Genomic DNA, 19845 nt, shown 5'->3' with positions numbered 1-19845 from the left:
TGGCCAGTGTTGAACAATAAAATATCGTAAATATAATAAGCAGTACTAGCCATTATCCAAATGTATTACTTGGTGACATCACCACGTTACAGGAGAAAAGGCGGGACTTCAATCAAGGCGTTTCAGGTGCAGTGTTTCTGTGGGGGAGAGAGTAACTCCCTTTGGCGTGGACTTTGTAACTTTGCAGACCTTTTACATGCACAAACAAACTATATAACACTCTAAAGGAAAGGGGGAAAAGCACAAAAGCAATAGGTCCCCTTTTAAAAAAAAAAAAAAAGTCTTAGTTGCAACCCCTCAGATGGACTAAACCACTGTTTTTAGTAATTAATTTCTATCAGGATGTACAGTCAGATTAATTCACATATGTGTGTGTCACTTAGGATGAATTCCTTATTTCATTCAGATTTTTTCTCTTGTCAATCAAAAATTCAGAGTGATCAGTGCCAGACTGTAATTCAGCCTTTCAAACCACAAAAACTACGTAAGATCATAATGTTATGGAATCAAAAATCCCAGGATATATCCAGTCTCATATCTCAATATTGATATTATATATCAGTGTATCACCCGGCTCTACAGTAATTTAATTGAATGTTTCGTCTGTTTCTCTTCAGAGCACTTTCACATGCAGGCCGAGAGTCTCGTCAAGCCTCTCATGCAGACCATTTCTCACCAACACTCGCGGGTACGAGTGTCTGTCATCGAAGCCACCGGCGCTGTCATTCAGCACGGCACTGGGAAAAACGTGGACGACGTGCTCTCTCACCTGGCGCAGAGACTGTTTGACGACTCGCCACAGGTTCAGTTTAAAGCAACCAAGCAATGTTAGAAGTCCCACTGTGTGCTGCTTATCAAGTTATTCTTATTCTTGCTCTCGTTTGTTCCAGGTGAGAAAAGCTGTGACTGCGGTCGTTGGGGATTGGCTACTTCACATGAGAGACCGATACTCTTATTTCCACAAACTCATCCCACTCCTGCTGAGCGGTGTCGACGATGAGATCCCAGAAATAAGGTAAAAGTCGACACTGTCATACTTTTTGTCTTTGCTTCATGATGCAATGTATCTGTCATATGCTACAGTATATATTCTTCTGGTTAGTATACTAATATTTTACAAATATCTCACGGAAGGATTCTAATGTTATAAGGAAACATCACATAAAATCTACAACATAAATGTAAAATACAGTGCATAATATTGACAGACAGACAGTGACACGATGATCTGTGTTTCCACATTCTCTCCCTGCAGACTTTTAGCAGCTGATTTATGGAAGCAGGTCGGCGCCCAGTGGGAGACGGAGAATGAGGACGAAATCAAGGACAAGATGGACTTTCTCCTCACTCCACCTCCCTTCTACCCGCCAGGAGGTCAGTCCCAGTCGCCATGGTTTATTTGATCTTTTTCTCACACTGTCAGCCTTGTCCCAAAGAAAAGTCGTATTAATATATTGTGTGAGTTACTTCTGCATCAGCTATCTTCATGTTCCTATTTAATTAAGCTAATAACTAGCTGATTTCAAGATGCATAGATTTAAATACCATTAGATACCATTACTACCGCCACCCAAAGCTCTTATTAGCATCCATTGTTGCTATTTTTCAACAAAGCAGTAAGGAAGAAACTGTGTGTTGAACCTGGGTGATGGAAGGACCAGACTGTCTAGGTCATTGGTTCCCAACTTGGGGGTCCCGACCCTCATTAGGGGTCGCCAAAGCTTCATTCAAGCTAAATTTGCCCGTAGGTGTTGAATGTGAGCGTGAATGGTTGTCTGTCACTGTGTGTCAGCCCTGTGATAGTCTGGCGTCCTGTCCAGGGTGTACCCCGCCTTCGCCTAATGTCAGCTGGGATCAGCTCCAGCGACCCTGAATAGGATAAGTGGTTACAGAAAATGGATGGATGGATGAATATACTGAAATATCCATAAAATGTGTCCATAGTCAGGGGTCGTCAGTTTACTCAATGAAAAGGGGTCCATTAAGGAAAAAGGTTGGGAACCACTGGTCTAGACGGACCTGATGTGTTCCCAGTGAAGTAAACTCGGCAGGAAAATCCTTTGGATCCAGCTTAAGCTCAGGCTATCAGCTCAGCCTTCCGTACATCCTGTGAGATTATCTCATTGGCTTATCTTATTGGAGGATTGATTTAGGGGCAGTCTAACGAATGGTGCCTGAATCCCGTTGTTACAACAGAGCAAAACTTCCTGCTGGTGCGTTGGCTTCACTGGTCTCTCACCATGCATACAATGAAATCCCTAAAACACCAGTCGAATACATACTGTAGGTACATTGTGAATGTAAATGTAATCTCTCTACACATTTTGGCTGCATTAAATCATCTCTCTTTACGACAGGTGTCCAAATTTATAACATACAGTAAAAATGATGTTGTGTATGACATCTTAGTTTTCGGGGCAGGCAGCGGCTTGGAAAGATAAGTGTCAGCCTCGGGGGCCGGGAATGAGTGTGAACCTGAACATGGTCACCGTGACTTGCCTATAGGGGCAGGCTCAATGGGTGTGTTTGCAGTTCCTAGGCTTTGAGTCTTGGTTAAAGACCCTATACGTGTCCCACAGCTACACATGGATGAATACGGGCTCTGCCTGGGGAAAGGAAAGGAAAGGAAGAGGCTCTCTCTCTCTCTCTCTCTCTCTCTCTCTCTCTCTCTCTCTCCCTCACTTTGTCTTTCTCTGCCTTTGCATCATAAATCTGCCGGGCCTCCCAGTGTGGAGAGGTCACTGTCAGACAGTGAGAGACGACCAGAAAGGGGCTTGTTTTGTCTTGTCCTGGTGTGTTTCTCTGATTTATCTCTGTCTTCCTTTAGTCCTCTCTTCCTCTCTCATTAGTAGAAGGAGAATAAGGTGGGGCAGAGGAGGAGGGAGCGTGGGTTTCAAATGTAGAGGGCTATTTGAGAATGTCTTTCACTTGCTCTGACAAGTCCCTCGTGGGGAAAATCTCAATCGTAAAAAGTTATAGGTAAAAGACGTGATAAGTCGGAGGCCAGTCGGCAGACATTTGGAAACCTGTGAATCAGTGATATTTATTGTTCCGTAAATGCTGTTTCTTAGAACTTGTGGAATTTTGTAATCTATATTGTCGTAAACTATCTGAACACTCATAAAAGTTAGATAAATAGATCACACACAGACGATGTAATGGAGCCAGAAAATGTGTTGTAGTGAGCCGTCATAAACAAGGTGTCGGCTTTATTTATATGTCATTCAGATACTTTTAAAGAGGACCTCTTATGCTTTTTTCTGTTTCCTTTAGTGTGTTATGTAGTTTTTTGTGCATGTAAAAGGTGTGCAAAGTTACAAAGTCCACGCCAAAGGGAGTTATTCTCCCCCACAGAAACACTGCTCCTGAACTGCCTAAAACGCCTCGATTGAAGTCCCGCCTTTTCATTCGTAACGTGGTGATGTCATCAAGTAAGACATTTGCATAATGGCTAGTTTGGCACGCCCTCAAACAAAGCTAGTTAGAGCGGAGCTGGAGCGGAGCTGGAGCGGAGCTGGAGCGGAGCTGAAGCGGAATCTGAAGAGTTACGTTCGGTTGACCAATCACAACAGAGTAGGCCAGCTGACCAATCAGAGCCGACTGGGCTTTTCAGGAGAGCGTTTCAGACAGAGGGTGTGCTGCCGCACAGCCGGTTTGAGAACTGTAAGGTGTTTTTTTGAACATTTAAGCAGGTAAACATGTTCTAGTAGAAACCCCAAATACAAGTATGAACCTGAAAATGAGCACAATAGTTCCTCTTTAATGAAAATCAACAACTTGTCCATCTTGAGGAGATTGTGGAAAACAAAGTACTTCCCTGACTGAAGGAGATGTAGACAGACTGAGAGAAAATGAGCTCTTCGAAAACGTATATGAAAAGGTGATTGTTTTTCATTTTCTCCTCCAGTGGAACGTCCGGGGCTTGGCTGCAGAGAGCTCGTGGTGAGGAATCTGGGCAGGCTGGTGCCGGCCATTAGCCACGACATAACCGACTGGCTGGTGCCCACGCGGGTCAGGTCCTCTCAGCTGCTCTCCGTGCTGCTGTTGCACGCCGAGGACCACAGCACCCAGCATCTGCAGCTTCTCCTCGCCACCCTCTACCGGGCCTGCACCGACGCAGAGAGAGACGTGGTCCGCAATGTAAGTCCCAGAGAGCGAGTCATCTGATCAGCAGGATGTTATACATCATACTGTACTATCCTTTTTTTAGATCAGGTGTGGTGTTTAGTAACGCTCGACCTCTGCACAGAATTGTTTTGTGATCACTTATCACCAGACAGAATCCTTTCAGGACGCATCTGTTGAGCTTTAGACTGGGCCGAGCAGCGCTCAAGGATGCACCTGTTTACATCTGTAGATCTTTGATGTGTGGCAGATTTAAAAAGGACTTCCTGTTGTCCTTCTTTACACTCCCTAATGCCTCTGTATCTCTTTTCCTCTCTCTCTGTACCCACATCTAGTGCCTGGCAGCTGCTAAACTGTTGGGGACCTTTGTCCCTCCTGTCGTCTTCCTGAAGCTGCAGCTGGATCATGTGACAACCCCCTTGTCTTCCTCTCACCCCTGGACCCCCCTCATGGTGCTGGCTGCGGTGCTGGGAGGCTGCTCCAAAACCCTCCTTAAACCGCACCTTGAACAGATCGCCAACACGCTGGCCCAGCCCGACGTCTGCCAGGAATGTCAACAGGTCAGCAGAGGGTTTGATTGTGTTTTTTTTTTTTTTTTTTTTATATTTACCTGAGAATGAGTGTCTCTTTGACAGTAACGCCATCTACCCTATTCACATACAGTACAACCACATCATCTTCTACTGTTGTTAACTGAGTAGTTTCAATGAAGTAGGCAGAGATCAGAAGTTCACTGTGGAAGGGGAAGTGTTGCTGTTAAACATATTGAAGCATTAAAGGGATAGTTTGGGTGTCTTGAAGTGGGGTTGTATGACATACTTATCCATAGTCAGTGTATTACCAACAGTAGATGACGGTCGGCACGCCCCCAGTTTGGAGAAGCAATGCAATGTACTGGGGGCGTGCCGATCGTCATCTACTGTAGATAATAGATAATAGATTATTACCTCATACAACCCCACTTCAAAATACCCAAACTATCCCTTTAAAGTCAGACTTGTTTTGACAGGTTTTCTCTGCCCTCATGGGTTGCCATGTCTTGATTTCCCCCCCTGATCTGAGTGCATCAGCTGTTTTTCTTTCCCAGTCTTGTTAGGTGATCTTGGCAGTGTTAGTAGGTCATTTTCTCCCTGTGTACCATAACACGCTTATTATTGGCAGTGACAGTGCAGCAGTCATACTGTATACGTCTTGCCTAATTTGTCTGTTATTGAAATATGTTTTGTGATAAGATGCCACATCTCTTGAAAGGGCTTCAGTTGAAGAGCCTTTAAGAGTTTTCAATAGCACTACTGTACACGGCGAGTTCAGCGGGTCCACTGTTGAGTAATTCTCTAAAGTGCCGACCTTGCTAAAGTGACAGTCCGGCCACATGGTGTTTTTCTAATCTAACATTACATGTGTCTGATCAAAACGACTTCGCTCACACAATGTTGCACGTGTCTTTTTGTTTTTTCTACATAGCAGCAATGATTAAAAATGCCTTTTGATTTTCTCTGCAAACAGTCTTGCCAGTGGAAAAATCCCATCGAGGTCGGAGCAGCCTATTCCCCGCTTCCTTTTCTCTTGCACTAAATATGTTTCCCTTTCAGAATCAAAATAACAGTTGTCTGGCGGAGAGCTATTTTCTGATCCTGCCGCGCTACAGACTCACCTATACCCATGACCCCACCCCCCCCCCACCCCTCCCAGCGAGGCCTGCAAGAATTTCCTCCCTGGGATAATAATAACAAAAATCCACTAATTTCACGTGACCCCTGCGTGGCTGCTCTGACCCCTCTGAGCAGACAAGGCCTTTGTTTTTTTTTATAGCCATGTGTAAGGTCTCCGCGCCGGATTGGAGTTCATCCGCGGCATTAAAGGAATCCCTGAAATTTCAAAGCCTGCCCGGTCAAGGCCGGTGATAAACGGCAGGGAAGTTGACCCCCTTCTGTCCTCCCTTGTCGCAATCCGGCGGGGTCAACTGGAGAGAGAGCTAACAGGACGGGACGGTCACACGTTGTCGCACAGATGGAGGCAGACCTCTGCTTCCTCTCTGTCTGTTTCTCCATCTATCTCCCTCTGTCCGTCTCCGTTTCTGACGGCAAAGCACACAGCGCTGTGATTCAAGGGCTCATCCAGACAAAGCACCTGCAACATTCTTCGACAACAGGCAGGGTTCATCGCGGGGAGCAGGGCCAGATCACTGTGTAGCTGTAAATAACACCCCTGGAGACAGGAGCACCTGCATCCCTCTCTCTCTCTCCCTCCTTCTCTCTGTGCTGAAATGCTGACCCAGAATATTGTGCACTCCCTTACCACACTGTTGCTCAATCCAAAGTGTTGGTTGCCCTCAGATGCTTCATATGGGACTGAATTATGGTTTAATTACCTGCAGACACACAAACAAAGACGTGGAAATAGCAGTCTCAGTGCCCTTTTTAAAAATAAGGCATCTTACAAGACGTGCGTTTGGATCTGACTTGACAGAGTTATGTGCCACTTGAACCAAAGGCAGGGGAGGAAGAAAAAGTGAAGTTTGACTTGGACAAAATGAGGCCTGTTAAGAAATGAAATATAAATAATCTTCAAAGTGAACAGAGGCAGGGGGAACTGCAGGGCTCTGCGGGGAGTTTGGGGAACAAGATGAAGATTTGGTAACTGATATACGATGCTTCTGCGCCGACTCTTTCAAGTCCCTGTTTTCTTTTCTTTATTTCAGTAGGGGGAAAAAAGGCAGCTTGCAAAAATAAACGGCAGATGCTCGGCGAAAAAATAAAAATATCGGTCGTAAATTGGAGATGATGTCAAGGGTTTGAGGGGAAAATCAAAGGCGGTTAGAGAAGCCGTCGCATTCTGAGGTGCACTCTGTAGTTTATATATGGTGGTGTTTGCTTATGGCTTTCTTTTTAAAAGGGGTATTCCACAGAGGATTAACAACACACACACACACACACACTTTACACAGCTGAGTGTCGCTGTGTTGTGGTTTGCCATGGTGACGGGGGCATCACAATATCTGCAGGGCTGGAGTGAATTGGAGTACCAAGAGAGAGGAAGAAAGACAGTGAATTAGCAGGAATATTTACTACTAGGCTTGTTAACAGTGAATATGCTGTCTTGGTGAAACTGTAAAAAAAAAAAAGGTGGCCTGACCTACAGTAGCCTAGAGGAACAGATCAGCAGGAGAGACTCTGTGTCTTTTCATCTTGGAGAAACTTCTGCACTGGTGTCACGACGACCTGCAGTACTCTGCTGAACACACATACGTGCTGCCCCATACATCTCCAGCATGCCTGCCCTTTGTCATGAATGACAGCAGAGAGGTGAAGAAAGGCAGCACAGCAAACTTTACCTGACTACGAGAAGGGGGTCGGCATCCCATGCACCGCCCCGGTGTTTGTTTTCCTGTTGCCGTAGCAACATCAGTAGCTGTGGGGGGGACGTGGGCTCCCCACTGGATAGGAATCCATCGCCTGGTACGGCTCCTTAAAGTGGAGTCGTATGTGTGTGTATGTAATTGATGTATCCAGTGGTGGACAGATGCACACACACGCTGTGTAACGAGGCCCCTGGAGCGTGCCCAGGCCAATGAAACCAGGTGTATCTCACCTGGCTCCAGGTGGTGTCCACCTTGTCATTACATCGCACCACTTTTTCCGCTCTCACCTCTTTCTCTCTCTCTCTCTCTCTCTCTCTCTCTCTCTCTCAGCCCTAATGGTTGTTTTCTGCACATGTATAATATGTCCGTCTAATGTGTGTGTCTGCCACTGTTTTGTCACGTTATTTCCACTACTGCCTCCCCGGAGCTCCCGCCGTGTTTATGTGCCAGCGAATGGTTTGGCCGTAGGCAGGGATTTCCCCCTCCTCCCCATCAGTGGCTGCGCGAACACATTCAAACAAGAGCGCACTCAAGTCGCTGCTGCTGCAGCTGAAGTCGTGGCTGTTCAGGGAAGTTTAGCTTCAGGAAAAATGTGTTTACACACTTAACTGACACCCTGGACTTAAGATACGCATAACAGGCTTTTTCCAGTGTGTGTGTGTGCTCAACACTCTGTTGCAAAATGAAAACATTTGCACATGTAGCCTCGCAGATTGGAAGTCCCTTAGCTCTCTTTCCTCTTTTTTTAACGCTCTGAGCATCTTTACTTGGCTTAACACTTGTTTTCCTTCCACATTAATGCCAAGCCGTGCTGTTCAAGAGCTACTTACAACATTTGTGAAAAGACAGTGCGCCCCCTAGTGACAGAGCTCTGGGATTTGTCAGGCGAGCTCAGTGAGTGGAGTGAGGGAGATTATGTGGAGGTTGCATTGAGTATTTCTCGCTCACACACACACTTGAGTCCCCCTCGCCGGCCAACTCCTCATTACCAGACCAAAGTAAACACCTGGAGGGCGCTTTACCGGCTCTCAACATACAAAAACACACTCTCTCTCTCTCTCTCTCTCTCACACACACTTACCTTACCTTCCATCCCCTCCCCCCCTTCCCATCCAGCCCTAATGACAGGCTGCGAGAAAACAGGAAAAGAGGCCACGATCCCAGTGATGGCATAGAAATTAGCCTGAGCCGCAGGTCTTTGTCTAAACATGAGCTCACCGCAACACTGGCTGACAAGTGACAGCAATCTCACACACACACACACGCACACACACACACACTCATGTCCGGAGATGGAAAGTTCTCACTCTGAGTTATTGTATCTTGTCGATCACTCACAGTTATTTCTTGTGTAAAACTAGAGACGGGGGGGGGCTGTGTTTTGTGGGAGAGAAAGTGGAGCAGGCCAGAGAGAAAGGAGATTGTGAATCGTTGATAGACAGGGCCAACATTCAAGGCAAATACTTCTCACAGCACTCTGTTATAAACCAGACTATCTTATGATGCTTCTCCCTCATTCCCAGGTGGTGTACTTGGAGCAGTTGTTGGCCTGCGTGGATGCGCTGCTGCGTCAGTGCGAGTCGGACCACGGCTCCGTCAGCCTGCAGCTGCTGCAGGTGCTGGTTGCCGTCCAGAGCCTCTCCACCGAGCCACGTCTCAGCGAACAGGTGAGAACGCTCCAGCTCCAACAGTTTGGGAGACGCAATCCCAGATACATGTGTAATTCGTCAATTCTGCTTCGACATTGCACTTTTTTTTTTCACCCCCCCCCCCCCTTCAATTTTAGTTTCCATCCTTTTTTTTTATTAGAAAGGTAAGCAGGTTTTATGAAGCAAGAGAGTTATTTGAGGAATGTCAGCATTTTGTGCGAGTTCAAAGTGGGCATGGCCAACTGTATGATTACCCACTTAGCCAGGGGAGCTGAAATTGCACCTTTGGAGTGGAACTTTAAATCCAGCCCAGGGTGAAAGGAGGCGGGGGAAAGGTGGAGAAAGACAGACAGACAGAAATAGAGGGAAAAAACAGACAGGGAGAGATGAGTTGTGTTTCTTAGCAGGTGTGTGTCATCTGCCCAGTCCCCATTTGTGGCTCCATAACGCCTCCTCGGGCCACAACAACCGAGCCATATGCAAGTAACAAGCTTTCCTGTTGTGGTCGGCCTCTAAATTCAAACAGGAACAGTGACAAGTGAAGCCAAACAGTGTCTGAGGCCGGCGTGTCGCCGAACTGCTCGTCGCCGTAGGAGGCTAATGACAGAGCGGAGAGGAGAGCGGGAAGGGATTGGCAGCGATGCTTACCAGACACCACATGGGCCACCAGTGTGTGTGTGTGTTTATGTCTATGTGTATGCTCAGACAGGGCAGCAGTGTGTTGGAGAAGAGATGAGAAGGAATGGATTAAGAGAAAGAGAGGGGAGGGTGAGAATGGCCTTGGGCATTCCCGGACCCACAGGAAGAGCGGAACTTGTTTTCCCAGAAAAGGGGCACGTCTTTCCCATCAGGGTTGTCTAGCTCTCTTCTGAAGGGGCCGTTCTGTGATTCAGACATTGTCTCTGTCCCTGTCCGTCCCTGAGGGACTATGAAGGGAACTATGAAGTGCCCTAAAGGTCAGTTCCCCTGCCCTAAAGAGTCAGCTAATTATTTACTCTCCTATCTCTTCATCCCTGCCCTTTCCTCCCAGCTCAGCTTTATTGGTATGTGTGTCTGTCGGTTCCCTGTGCCTTTGTGACATCCTGTGTATCTGTCGGGGTTTTTCGTTTCTTAGTGGTTTTATGTGTAAGACCTTGTCATGTCTGCAGTGTTGTTCTTCCCATGGTTTCACATGATGGTTTTGTGCCTCCCGTGTGAGCCTGACCCGAAGAATTCCTGAAATTACGAGAAAAACAGCTGTAATTGTTTGAACTTGAACACAATACCCCCAGCTCTTCTCACATTCCCTCCGTCTCTTTGTCCTTTTCTTTGACTAACTTCTATATGATTTTACGTAAAGATTGCAAGTTTAAAAATGTGCTGTTGATAGGGCCGTCAAAGATAACGCAATATAACGCAAATTTGTTTTAATGCCACTAATTTCTTTAATGCAATTGATCTTTGGCAGGTTGTAGCGGGCTCAGTTTTAAAGCTAGAGTGAAGATACTGGCATCATAGGAAACTAGAAAACCATGTCATACTAGCTTGTCGGGAAGGAGGTTAAATAACGCTCCAAACCTACGCAAAATGTTGGCGAGGAAAACCTGTCACAGCCATTTTCAAAGGGATCCCTTGACCTCTGACCTCAAGATATGTGAATGAAAATGGGTTCTATGGGTACCCACGAGTCTCCCCTTTACAGACATGCCCACTTTATGATAATCACATGCAGTTTGGGGCAAGTCATAGTCAAGTCAGCACACTGACACACTGACAGCTGTTGTTGCCTGTTGGGCTGTAGTTTGCCACGTTATGATTAGAGCATATTTCTTTAATGCTGAATGCAGTACCTGTGACGGTTTCTGGACAATATGTGTCGTTGTTTTGTGAAGTTAATTGATTTCCAATAATCAATTTATACATATATTTACATGAAGCAAGCATGTTGTCCATTCCCATGTTGATAAGAGTATTAAATACTTGACAAATCTCCCTTTTAAGGTACATTTTGAACAGATGAAAAATGTGATTAATCACAATTAACTATGGACAATCATGCAATTAATCACGATTGAGTATTTTAATCGATTTGCAGCCCTAGTATTTGACATCCTTTTCGCCTACTCTTCTCCCCTGCAGGCCGTGGAGAGTGTACAGTTCTTGTGTAAGGTGCAGGGCCTGGACTCAGCGATGGAGCTCTATAGACAACATATGGCCCAGCTGCTGGACTGGCTGTCCGCCTCTGTCAACACCTGGTCCAGTTACTCCCCACAGAGACTCCAACTGCATATCATAGTCATACAATCAGGTGAGAAGTGAAGCCTGAATGTGCACAAGACGTTGCCAAAGTTATACTGCAGGTGCTGAAGTTTGCACGTATGGAGACACAATAACGGTCAAAGATGTACAGTAAGGTTTTTGACAAACCGGCCCGTCAAATTACCTGCTAATGACGGGAAAATCACCACATCTGTCATCAGTCCGAACATGCTCTTTGGGTCCATTTCACATCAGCACGTTGGTTTGACTTTATAATCTAGATCATGTTTTATTAAACATTACTTCATGGTGTGGCTTGTGAAGCCGTTCTTTCCTCCTCGACTTGTTCACACACACACACGCACGTTACATCATATTTGAAGCGGCAAGCTGTTCGTCCTGTTCACACGTGATCCGTCATCGAGGCCGCACATCAAAACCTGCAGCTGTCAAAGCAGCAGCAGCACAGGTTCTCCCTCGTACAAAGGAGTCAGATAGTTTCTTGAAATAGTTTGCAATGGGTCCGGATGTGTAATTCTTTAGTACCTGCACTCATAGAAGCATCAAAAAGCAGCATGTTTTCATATATATGTTTTCTCCTGAGAGGTATGTAGGCATCAAATGTGTCGATGGTGGTCGGAGCGATTGTCAGCACCACTTGATGGATATGAGGGCTGACAAATGACCCAATATTGAAGGTTGAAATCTGTATGATTTATGGCTTGACGCCCCGATGGATGCGTGCTGTTCCATTGTTGTTGCCCAAAATGGATGCCCATCAATGAGACACGGTGGAAGATTTTTTATTTTTTTTTCTGTTACCTCATGGTCAAATCCACCCACACAGGAAAAAAGAAAAAGCAGGGCTGTGATTAGCACCAGTTGGCTTTCTGACTTTTGTAAATCCCCGTCTCTCCCTCTGTTTGTCAGTCAGTGTGTCTCCGACTTAAAAAGTGGTGACCCCCGTCTTTGGCGCTGAGACTTGCCGTTACGTTCCTCTATATACCATATAATCCTCCCTCATCAGCACCTCCATGTGCCGCACTTTCATCTCCATCTCTTTCTCCCTCCCGCCTCTCTCTTTCTAATTGACTGGGCAGCTGGGTACCCCTCTAATCCCTCCCCCCACACACACACAGACTCTCACACACACACTCCCACGGCCAACTGACCAGTCCAGTCTAAGTCCACTCAGTGATCCCCGTGCAGGTCACTACATCAAACAGCACCATGGCCGCCTGCTCTTGACCTTCCCCCCCTGGATCAAGGCCACTTTGAAGCTGTGTTTTATTTGTTCATGTTGAATGCTGCTCTAAGCTTCCCAAAGATGTGATCTTTGGTCTATGATCAGGACCCGAGGACTTCATTACGGGCAGCCCGGACAGACAGCGTGTGGCTGCTCCGTTTGATGTGCACATGATTCGGGGAAATCAGCCCTCTCCGCTGAACAATTGACGGTAGTTAATTTGACAACTGAGCATTGGTCATTTCGCTTGCTCATCACACTCCCATCTGTGTTTGTAGGAATAATTATTGCCCTCTCATATCCTCTTCCGAATCTTTTGTCCTTCAGCTGGTGTGAGAATGGCTGATCCATTGTGTGCAGACTCTCTTTCTCTATGCTAGGGGGGCGGTTTAGTGCCTTGCTCAAGGACAGGATACATGCTGACAGGCTAAGCAGTAATGAGTCTCTATTAGTGTAGTGAAATTTCCTGTCATGCCGTGTGTGGCGTCCCGCAGACGTCTCCCCTAACACCTCTGGTTAAATGACACACCCGTTGATTCACACATTCCCATCGGACAAAATAGCTCTCTCTGTTTTCCCATATCTCTTTATAACACTGGCCGCCGCCCTCGGGCAGCCTCAGGATTTCCTGTGTCTCCTCTCATGTCTGAACAATTCAGGAGTCCAAACAGGGCATGGACGCTGTTATCACTCATTACACACATTACTATATATAGCTCTGTAAACATGCAGTCAGACTGATGGTGTGTGTGTGGGCATGAGTGTAACTGGGAATATTTGCACTGTGAGTTTCTCATTTTTCCTGTAATCGAGCGTTTCTACAGACGCGTCTGTCGCACAATGACCTTTTTTATGTCTCATTTCCTCGGAGCTCTGTGTCACTGTCTAACCAGTCCATTGAGGTCTCAATAACTAAAGCCCTCTGGTCAGTGCTAAACTTAAAAACAGTCTGAAGTCTGTCTGGGTCTTGTCTAGCATTGGACAGTTGGTCTGGACAAAGAAGAGTTAAAGGTCTTATTGATAACATATTTTATGTAGAAGAATATTTAAAAAAAAAAAATTATACATCCACAGAACCTTTAGAAAGTTGCTGGATAAAAGTATTTTTTAATTGTGACTTAATCATTTAAAAAGATTTGGTTGGTCCAAAATGAATGTTTTGTTTATCTCTGTGGAAGATATCTGACGTTCGGTTCCCACTTCTAACAAGGCTTGTGAGCCAATAGTAAAACAACATTGGTATCACATGGTATCTCTGAGTCGTCAGTTAGTATGGAAAAAACGGATAAATGGCTGAGATTGACGGTAAATGCCTGGCAACGACTTGTTGTGAAGTAAATGCAATGGAATGGGGGAGGGAGAATGTGACATCTAGTGGCTGAATGTTATCAAAAGCACCTTTTTAAGGACCAGTGTGTATGTTTTCTTTAGTGTATAATCACCCGATGATAAGAAACGTTGTGTTTTCGTTATTTTAGAATGAGCCGTTTATATCTAAATAGGGAGCAGGTCAATTTAATGTTGCACCGCCATGTTTCAACAGTAGCCCGGAACGAACAAACCTGTTAACTTTTCCTGCTTGAGCCGGAGTCGATAACTCGCTCCCGTCACCGCCGCTCTTTCTCTCTCTTGCTTCACCACTCACTTCCCACGTACACACACACACTATAGTTGTAATCTGCAACCTCACCGCTCGATATCGCCAGATTCTACACACTGTTCCTTTAAGAAAATGCCTAAATGGAATTGTCTTCTTCGCTCTGAAAAGGGAACACTAGAGTTTTTAAGGATAGGTTTAGTATTTAGTGGTTAGACTGAAAATGAGTGGTTACTGAATGACTTTAAGTCATTTGACTCTTGACACAGTAAGTAGACTTCAAACATAGAATCCAGATTTAAGGTCTCCTGAGGTGACACTGAAGGTGCCTTTGAACACATTAGCTTCAATCGCAACATTATCATATTGTAGGGGCATCCGGTGACCTAGTATTTAAGACGCATGCCATGTAACTACAACATTCCTGGTTATTCTCCCCATATTTGCTATCTCTATCTACTGTATGTACTGTAAACTGTCAAATTAAAGGCACACAATGCAAAAAAAAGAAACTCTTGTAATAGTAATGCAAAACCGTGTGTGTGTGTGTGTGTGTGTGTTGTAGGTCCAGTGATCGGGGAGTTTGTGAGCCAGTTGATGCCCCTGCTGTACAGCTGCCTTCATCCGGAGAGAGACGTAGAGATGAGGATGAGCATCTTCACAATGCTTGCTAAGTTGCTACTGGATGCAACCAACACACTGGATTCCCAGGGGTGAGAGGGGCACATGCACACATTAACATCTTGATACACACACACACACACACACACACAAACACCTATTTCGTCATTGCATGATGTTACATTGAGCTTTAGTTGTTTGGGTTTGTCTAGTCTATTAACACAGCTCTTATTTTTAGACTTCACCTCACATTAACCGGCAAATTAGTACCGCACCCACCAGAGACCATAATTAGAAACACACACACACATACACACAAAAACACAACAGTGTAATCTTCATGAGGTCATTGTAACCCCATCAGCTTCTTGAGGACTTGCAGTTGATTCAGACAGGGTCATATGATAGATGACGGGGGTATATTTCAGGCTTGATGCAGTTTATCGTTCTTCAGAGATGCTAAAGCCCATTATAAACTTGAAGGAGTCCCATTTGGTTGCTTTGGGAGTATCAGTTAGACTAACTCACATTAATTAATCGCTTCCCACTGCATGCCTGAAGAAGACAAAAGGCAAATGATGTCTGAATCGCTCCTCGATGATTTATTAACACCTTTGAATGGTTATTAACCATAGTCTGTATATAATTAGTCGACGTAGACACCGGGACGTCGCCCATTGGTTTGTGGACTGATGTTTTGAAGCCTTGAGTTTGGCATTTTGGTCGTCGCCATCTTGTTTTTTTGCAACCAGAAGTGACACGAGAGGATGGAGCTAAGTACAAACAAATGCTGAATAAGACATTTTTAGGTGACCAAAAAGGTAATACACAAAAACACAGACAACTCCCAGACCGGACAATGCTGTGGTAGCAACCTGTCAATCACAGGGTAGCCACGCCCTAAAGCATCCCCTGCTTTATGGTCGATTTGACTCTAAATGGGACCATAATTTACTAAATGGACATCATGCTATATTGAAGAAGACTTGAAACTAGCGCTTAGGTAATAAATCAAGTGAGAAGTAGGGTAATTTTCTCATAGTTTTCTATAGAGAGGCAAAGTCACACCCCTTCCAGTGGACCCCATGGGACGTTATTTCGGAAAAAATATAAACGGTAGTCAACGGCGAGAGACAAATATTTTTTTGATCCTGTTTGAATTGCGCCACGATTCACGCATATGATGTTTGTCAATCTAAAACAGAATTTTGCAAGTCAAGAAAGTCGCAGTTCGTTGAAGTATAAGACTGTGAAAATACGTAATTAGAAAGACGACACATCCAAACGTCGTGTAACTGACGTCTCTCGCTCTCTGAAGCTACGATGTCCATGTGTTTCCTACTGGGGTGTACTCACACCAGCAATGCGTCTCGCTCGTTCTTTAGCTTCCCGGCTGATAAAAAGACCAGGAGACACTGGAGTTAAGATAACATTTCATTTGTGCGTGGAACATGGCTAAGTTAGCTGAGTGGGTAGAGCGGGTCGTCCTTTAACCACAAGGTTGGCGGTTCGATCCACGGCTCCTACTGATCACATGTCGAAGTTTCTCGAAGGACCTCACCTCTCTATACAGTCGGACTTCTCATTGCAACCAGAGGAGTCGCCCCCTGCTGGCTATTAGAAAGAATGCAAGTTTAAGGCACTTCAGAATTGGCTTCACTTCTCAGACCCCGGAGTTGTTATTGACTGATGAATAAAGAAGATCAATAGGGGTGTCTGACACTCAGAGAAGAGCTCCCGTTTGTGGGTTTCTTCCTCTCTGCTTCCCCCCTCCTCACCCTCCAGGGTCCCGTCCTCACCCTCAGCTGTGCAGCCTTCGGGCCGAGCTCAGAGCTCTAATCTGAGGGAATGCATTAAGCCCGAGGCCCTCGCAGCAGCTGCTGCTGTCCATCAGAAAGACATGGAGTTGCCATGGAGACATCTGTGCAGTGTGTAACTAACCCTACAGCCAAAAAGGTCCATAATGGTGTTTCCATTGGTTAATATGAGGGATAGCTTTTGGCAGGAGTCTGGCAGCGGTGTAAAGAATATAAGACAAAAATAATATCCTTGTCAGTGAATAATGTTGCATAAATAACAGGATGTGTTCTCGCCAAAACATTATGCCACCTTTTGCCAAAAAAACTTTGGAAATTGGAACTTTGCTTTCAGCTTTCATCAGATTATTTTATCCATAAATGTGCGTATTAGACAAAAGGAGCCTCTGTCTCGTCCCCCACTCCCAGCGTGGCCACCTGTGCTGCTAACTGCTTCTCTCTTTCCTCGGCTATATCTCCGGTAATCACAGAACCATCAGGAGACAGACATCATGTTACACCTTCAAAAGGTTTCAAACAAATGCTTAACTTACTGTACAGCATGAGGGGCTGTGCGGCGCGGTCTGCCATAATATTTCCATTCATACGCATCTCATCCTTCCATTCATGATTTATGGCCCGAGCTTTGCTCAGCAGATTGTAGCCCACACACACATACACACACACACACACACACACAGACACGCTATATGTCATCAAGAGGACAATGATAGTCATAGAGAAAACCTCTACTCTTTGTTCTACAACCAAAATGACATAATGACAGCTCCGCTATAGAACAAGCAGAAAGGAAAAGTAAGCGTGTGTACATGCGAGTTCCTTTCATCCACACACACACATAATGTCTTTGTTTCATGTGGATTCGTGTGCTGTGATTAAAAAGCTGGATGTGAAATTTAAGTAGAAGGTGATGTGTGAGAAATGAAAGTTCATCCTCTTTTCCCCCAGATGTGGTGGGCAAATATCTTGTGCCACTTACAAGGAAGATAAGAGTGTGTGAACTTTCTTTAGTCTTAATTTCAACTTTCAAGACATAAAACAAGGGAAAAAAACTGCTATTGGGGTGAGATCTTTCTCTTATTCCAAATGTGGTTTCCCTTACAACGTCTATTAAGCCTGTCAGTAACATGAAACAAGACAAAAAGAAGCAGATCCTATTGTGCATGAATCTGAAATGACCCTGTGTTCCTGAAACAACCTTAACCTTTTCCACTCCACCCCTCTTTTTACATAAACCCATTGTCTTTTATAGGGGGGTACAGGGGGTCTTTAAGGGGAGATAGCAGGTCAGCTGTAGATGTCACATAGAAGTGGTGTACGTCATCTGAAAGCTGGAAACCTGTAGATTAAGTTGGGATGCAGCTCAGCACTGTGTGTCAAGTTGTTCTAGTCATAAAACAGAAATAAAAACAAAAATTAATAAAACAAATGTTAACAGTGTATAAGGGTTTAGAACATGGTGATAGACGTATATGATGGCCATTCCCATGCTCACTTATGACTCAGCAATTTTTGGGTTGATAGCACTTTTCACACAGATTTGGTGTCGTTTTTACCACTCAAGAATTGATCAAAATAATCAAAAATCCCTCCAAAATACCACATTAAGACACCAAGACCTTGGGGAACACCATAGAAAAAGCCATGCCGTGGTTTGGGATCAGAAACTTTTGACATTTGGAGATTTGAGGAAGGAAAGGACAATTTAGTTTTAAACCGTATCACAATAATAATATGGATATTTTCCTACATCAGTATATATCAGAATATGGCAAATGTATGCATAATCATCCATAAAGTGTTTCAGTGTTACGGAACACATAGGAACACATTATTTACATGTGTCAAACACAAACTTAAATATCGAATAATCGATATTATTGAATTACTGCCCAGTCCTACTTGATGACAATTACTTGTTGAGCTGTAAATGTTCTGCTGTGTTAGAAAGAGAGTTGTTTGCAGACACACAGAAGCACAGACAGCTCCAGTGTGTAGAGACCCATGAGGTGTACAGACAAAATCCCCAGTAAAGTCCCACTCTTCTTTTCCTTTGGACATCATCCCTGCTATGTGGAAAAATGTCTTTCCATCTCCGGCGTCATTCGTGATGAGCTTTCAACACCTGTCAAGATGAAGAGACTGAGCTTACCCAGCGCTGCTCAGTCCCGGCTTGATTTAGTGGCACACAGTCTCCCCCTACTGGCACTGAAACACTACAGCACCTTTTATCAAATGGCCAAAACAAGTTTTGTCGTGACACCGGCCAGAGGTTAGAGGCATCTGCGAGAGCTGGTGGAGTTGGTTCGTAGCAAAAGAGCAGTGCAGATTGTGGTAGTGTGTGAGAGGATGTCAGAGGGGCCTAAGCCAGTGTGGAAAAGAGGGAGAGAAGGGAAAGGAGGACACCCAGATGTTGCACTCCTCTCCTCCCCACCGCTCCCCCCTCTCTGCCTCACATCAAGTGTGGGAAAATGACTGCTGTATTTTGTTGAAGTTCCCAACAGACATTCACTTGTCCTCAGAATGGGCACCACTGCTTGCTTGCTAGTTGTTAAAAAATCTCCATATTTCTACTCTATGCCTCCTTCCAGGCGTTTCCGTGACGAGTCCGAGAAGTTCCTGTGTGGCGTCTTGCTTCCTAACCTGGTGTGGCGTGCAGGCCGTACTGCCGCCGCCGTCCGCACCTCAGCCCTCAGCTGTCTGCTGGCCCTACTGCATGGTGGGGCCCTCACACCTGGACAGGTACACACACACATAAGTGCTGCACATATGACACATCTATTTCCACCTGTGCAAAGGGACCCATGATGCATTGGAAGCGAACACCGGATGTGAAAGGCCTCCAGTAGTACGTACTCCTGATCTCCAATCTGCAGTTTTTATTGACTCGGCCGTAAAGGAAAAGATGTGGTAGTTGCGTTCTTTTAACCCGCCAGGAGTTGACGTTTACTCCAAATTCTCTGTTTTGTCCATCTCGCGTCAAAATAGACGGTCCCACTTGGCCATTTAGGAAAATATATCATCCCAGCCATCTTTCTCCGCTTGGCTGAAAAGAGTTGGCCACGGCAGGTAGCAGGTGTACGCGGGGGCAAGCGGGTTCACATACCTTTGTCCCCGGGGCACAATGCTTCCACTGTTCTGGGCCCTTGTTGTACGTAGGAACTATCACCGGGACATGCCCTTGCACCTGC

The 19845-nt window shown here is 45.3% G+C and overlaps 1 protein-coding gene across 2 annotated transcripts in view; it reads left to right on the top strand.

Annotated features, from left to right (window-relative positions):
• Nucleotides 1–19845, top strand: part of LOC119501406 (dynein assembly factor 5, axonemal-like) — a 29485-nt gene that overhangs the window by 1922 nt on the left and 7718 nt on the right. For both annotated transcript variants that reach the window (XM_037791715.1, XM_037791716.1), the window contains exons 2-10: nucleotides 618–802; nucleotides 891–1015; nucleotides 1256–1374; nucleotides 3908–4140; nucleotides 4461–4685; nucleotides 9010–9153; nucleotides 11254–11422; nucleotides 14782–14929; nucleotides 19246–19396. In XM_037791715.1, the coding sequence (XP_037647643.1) occupies nucleotides 618–802; nucleotides 891–1015; nucleotides 1256–1374; nucleotides 3908–4140; nucleotides 4461–4685; nucleotides 9010–9153; nucleotides 11254–11422; nucleotides 14782–14929; nucleotides 19246–19396 (1499 nt within the window). The remainder of the gene's footprint in view (nucleotides 1–617; nucleotides 803–890; nucleotides 1016–1255; nucleotides 1375–3907; nucleotides 4141–4460; nucleotides 4686–9009; nucleotides 9154–11253; nucleotides 11423–14781; nucleotides 14930–19245; nucleotides 19397–19845) is intronic.

Source organism: Sebastes umbrosus, chromosome 14, assembly GCF_015220745.1.
Source record: "Sebastes umbrosus isolate fSebUmb1 chromosome 14, fSebUmb1.pri, whole genome shotgun sequence".
NCBI lineage: Eukaryota > Metazoa > Chordata > Actinopteri > Perciformes > Sebastidae > Sebastes > Sebastes umbrosus.
Note: the sequence above shows the minus strand (reverse complement) of the source record. Positions and strands in the feature narration are given on the sequence as shown.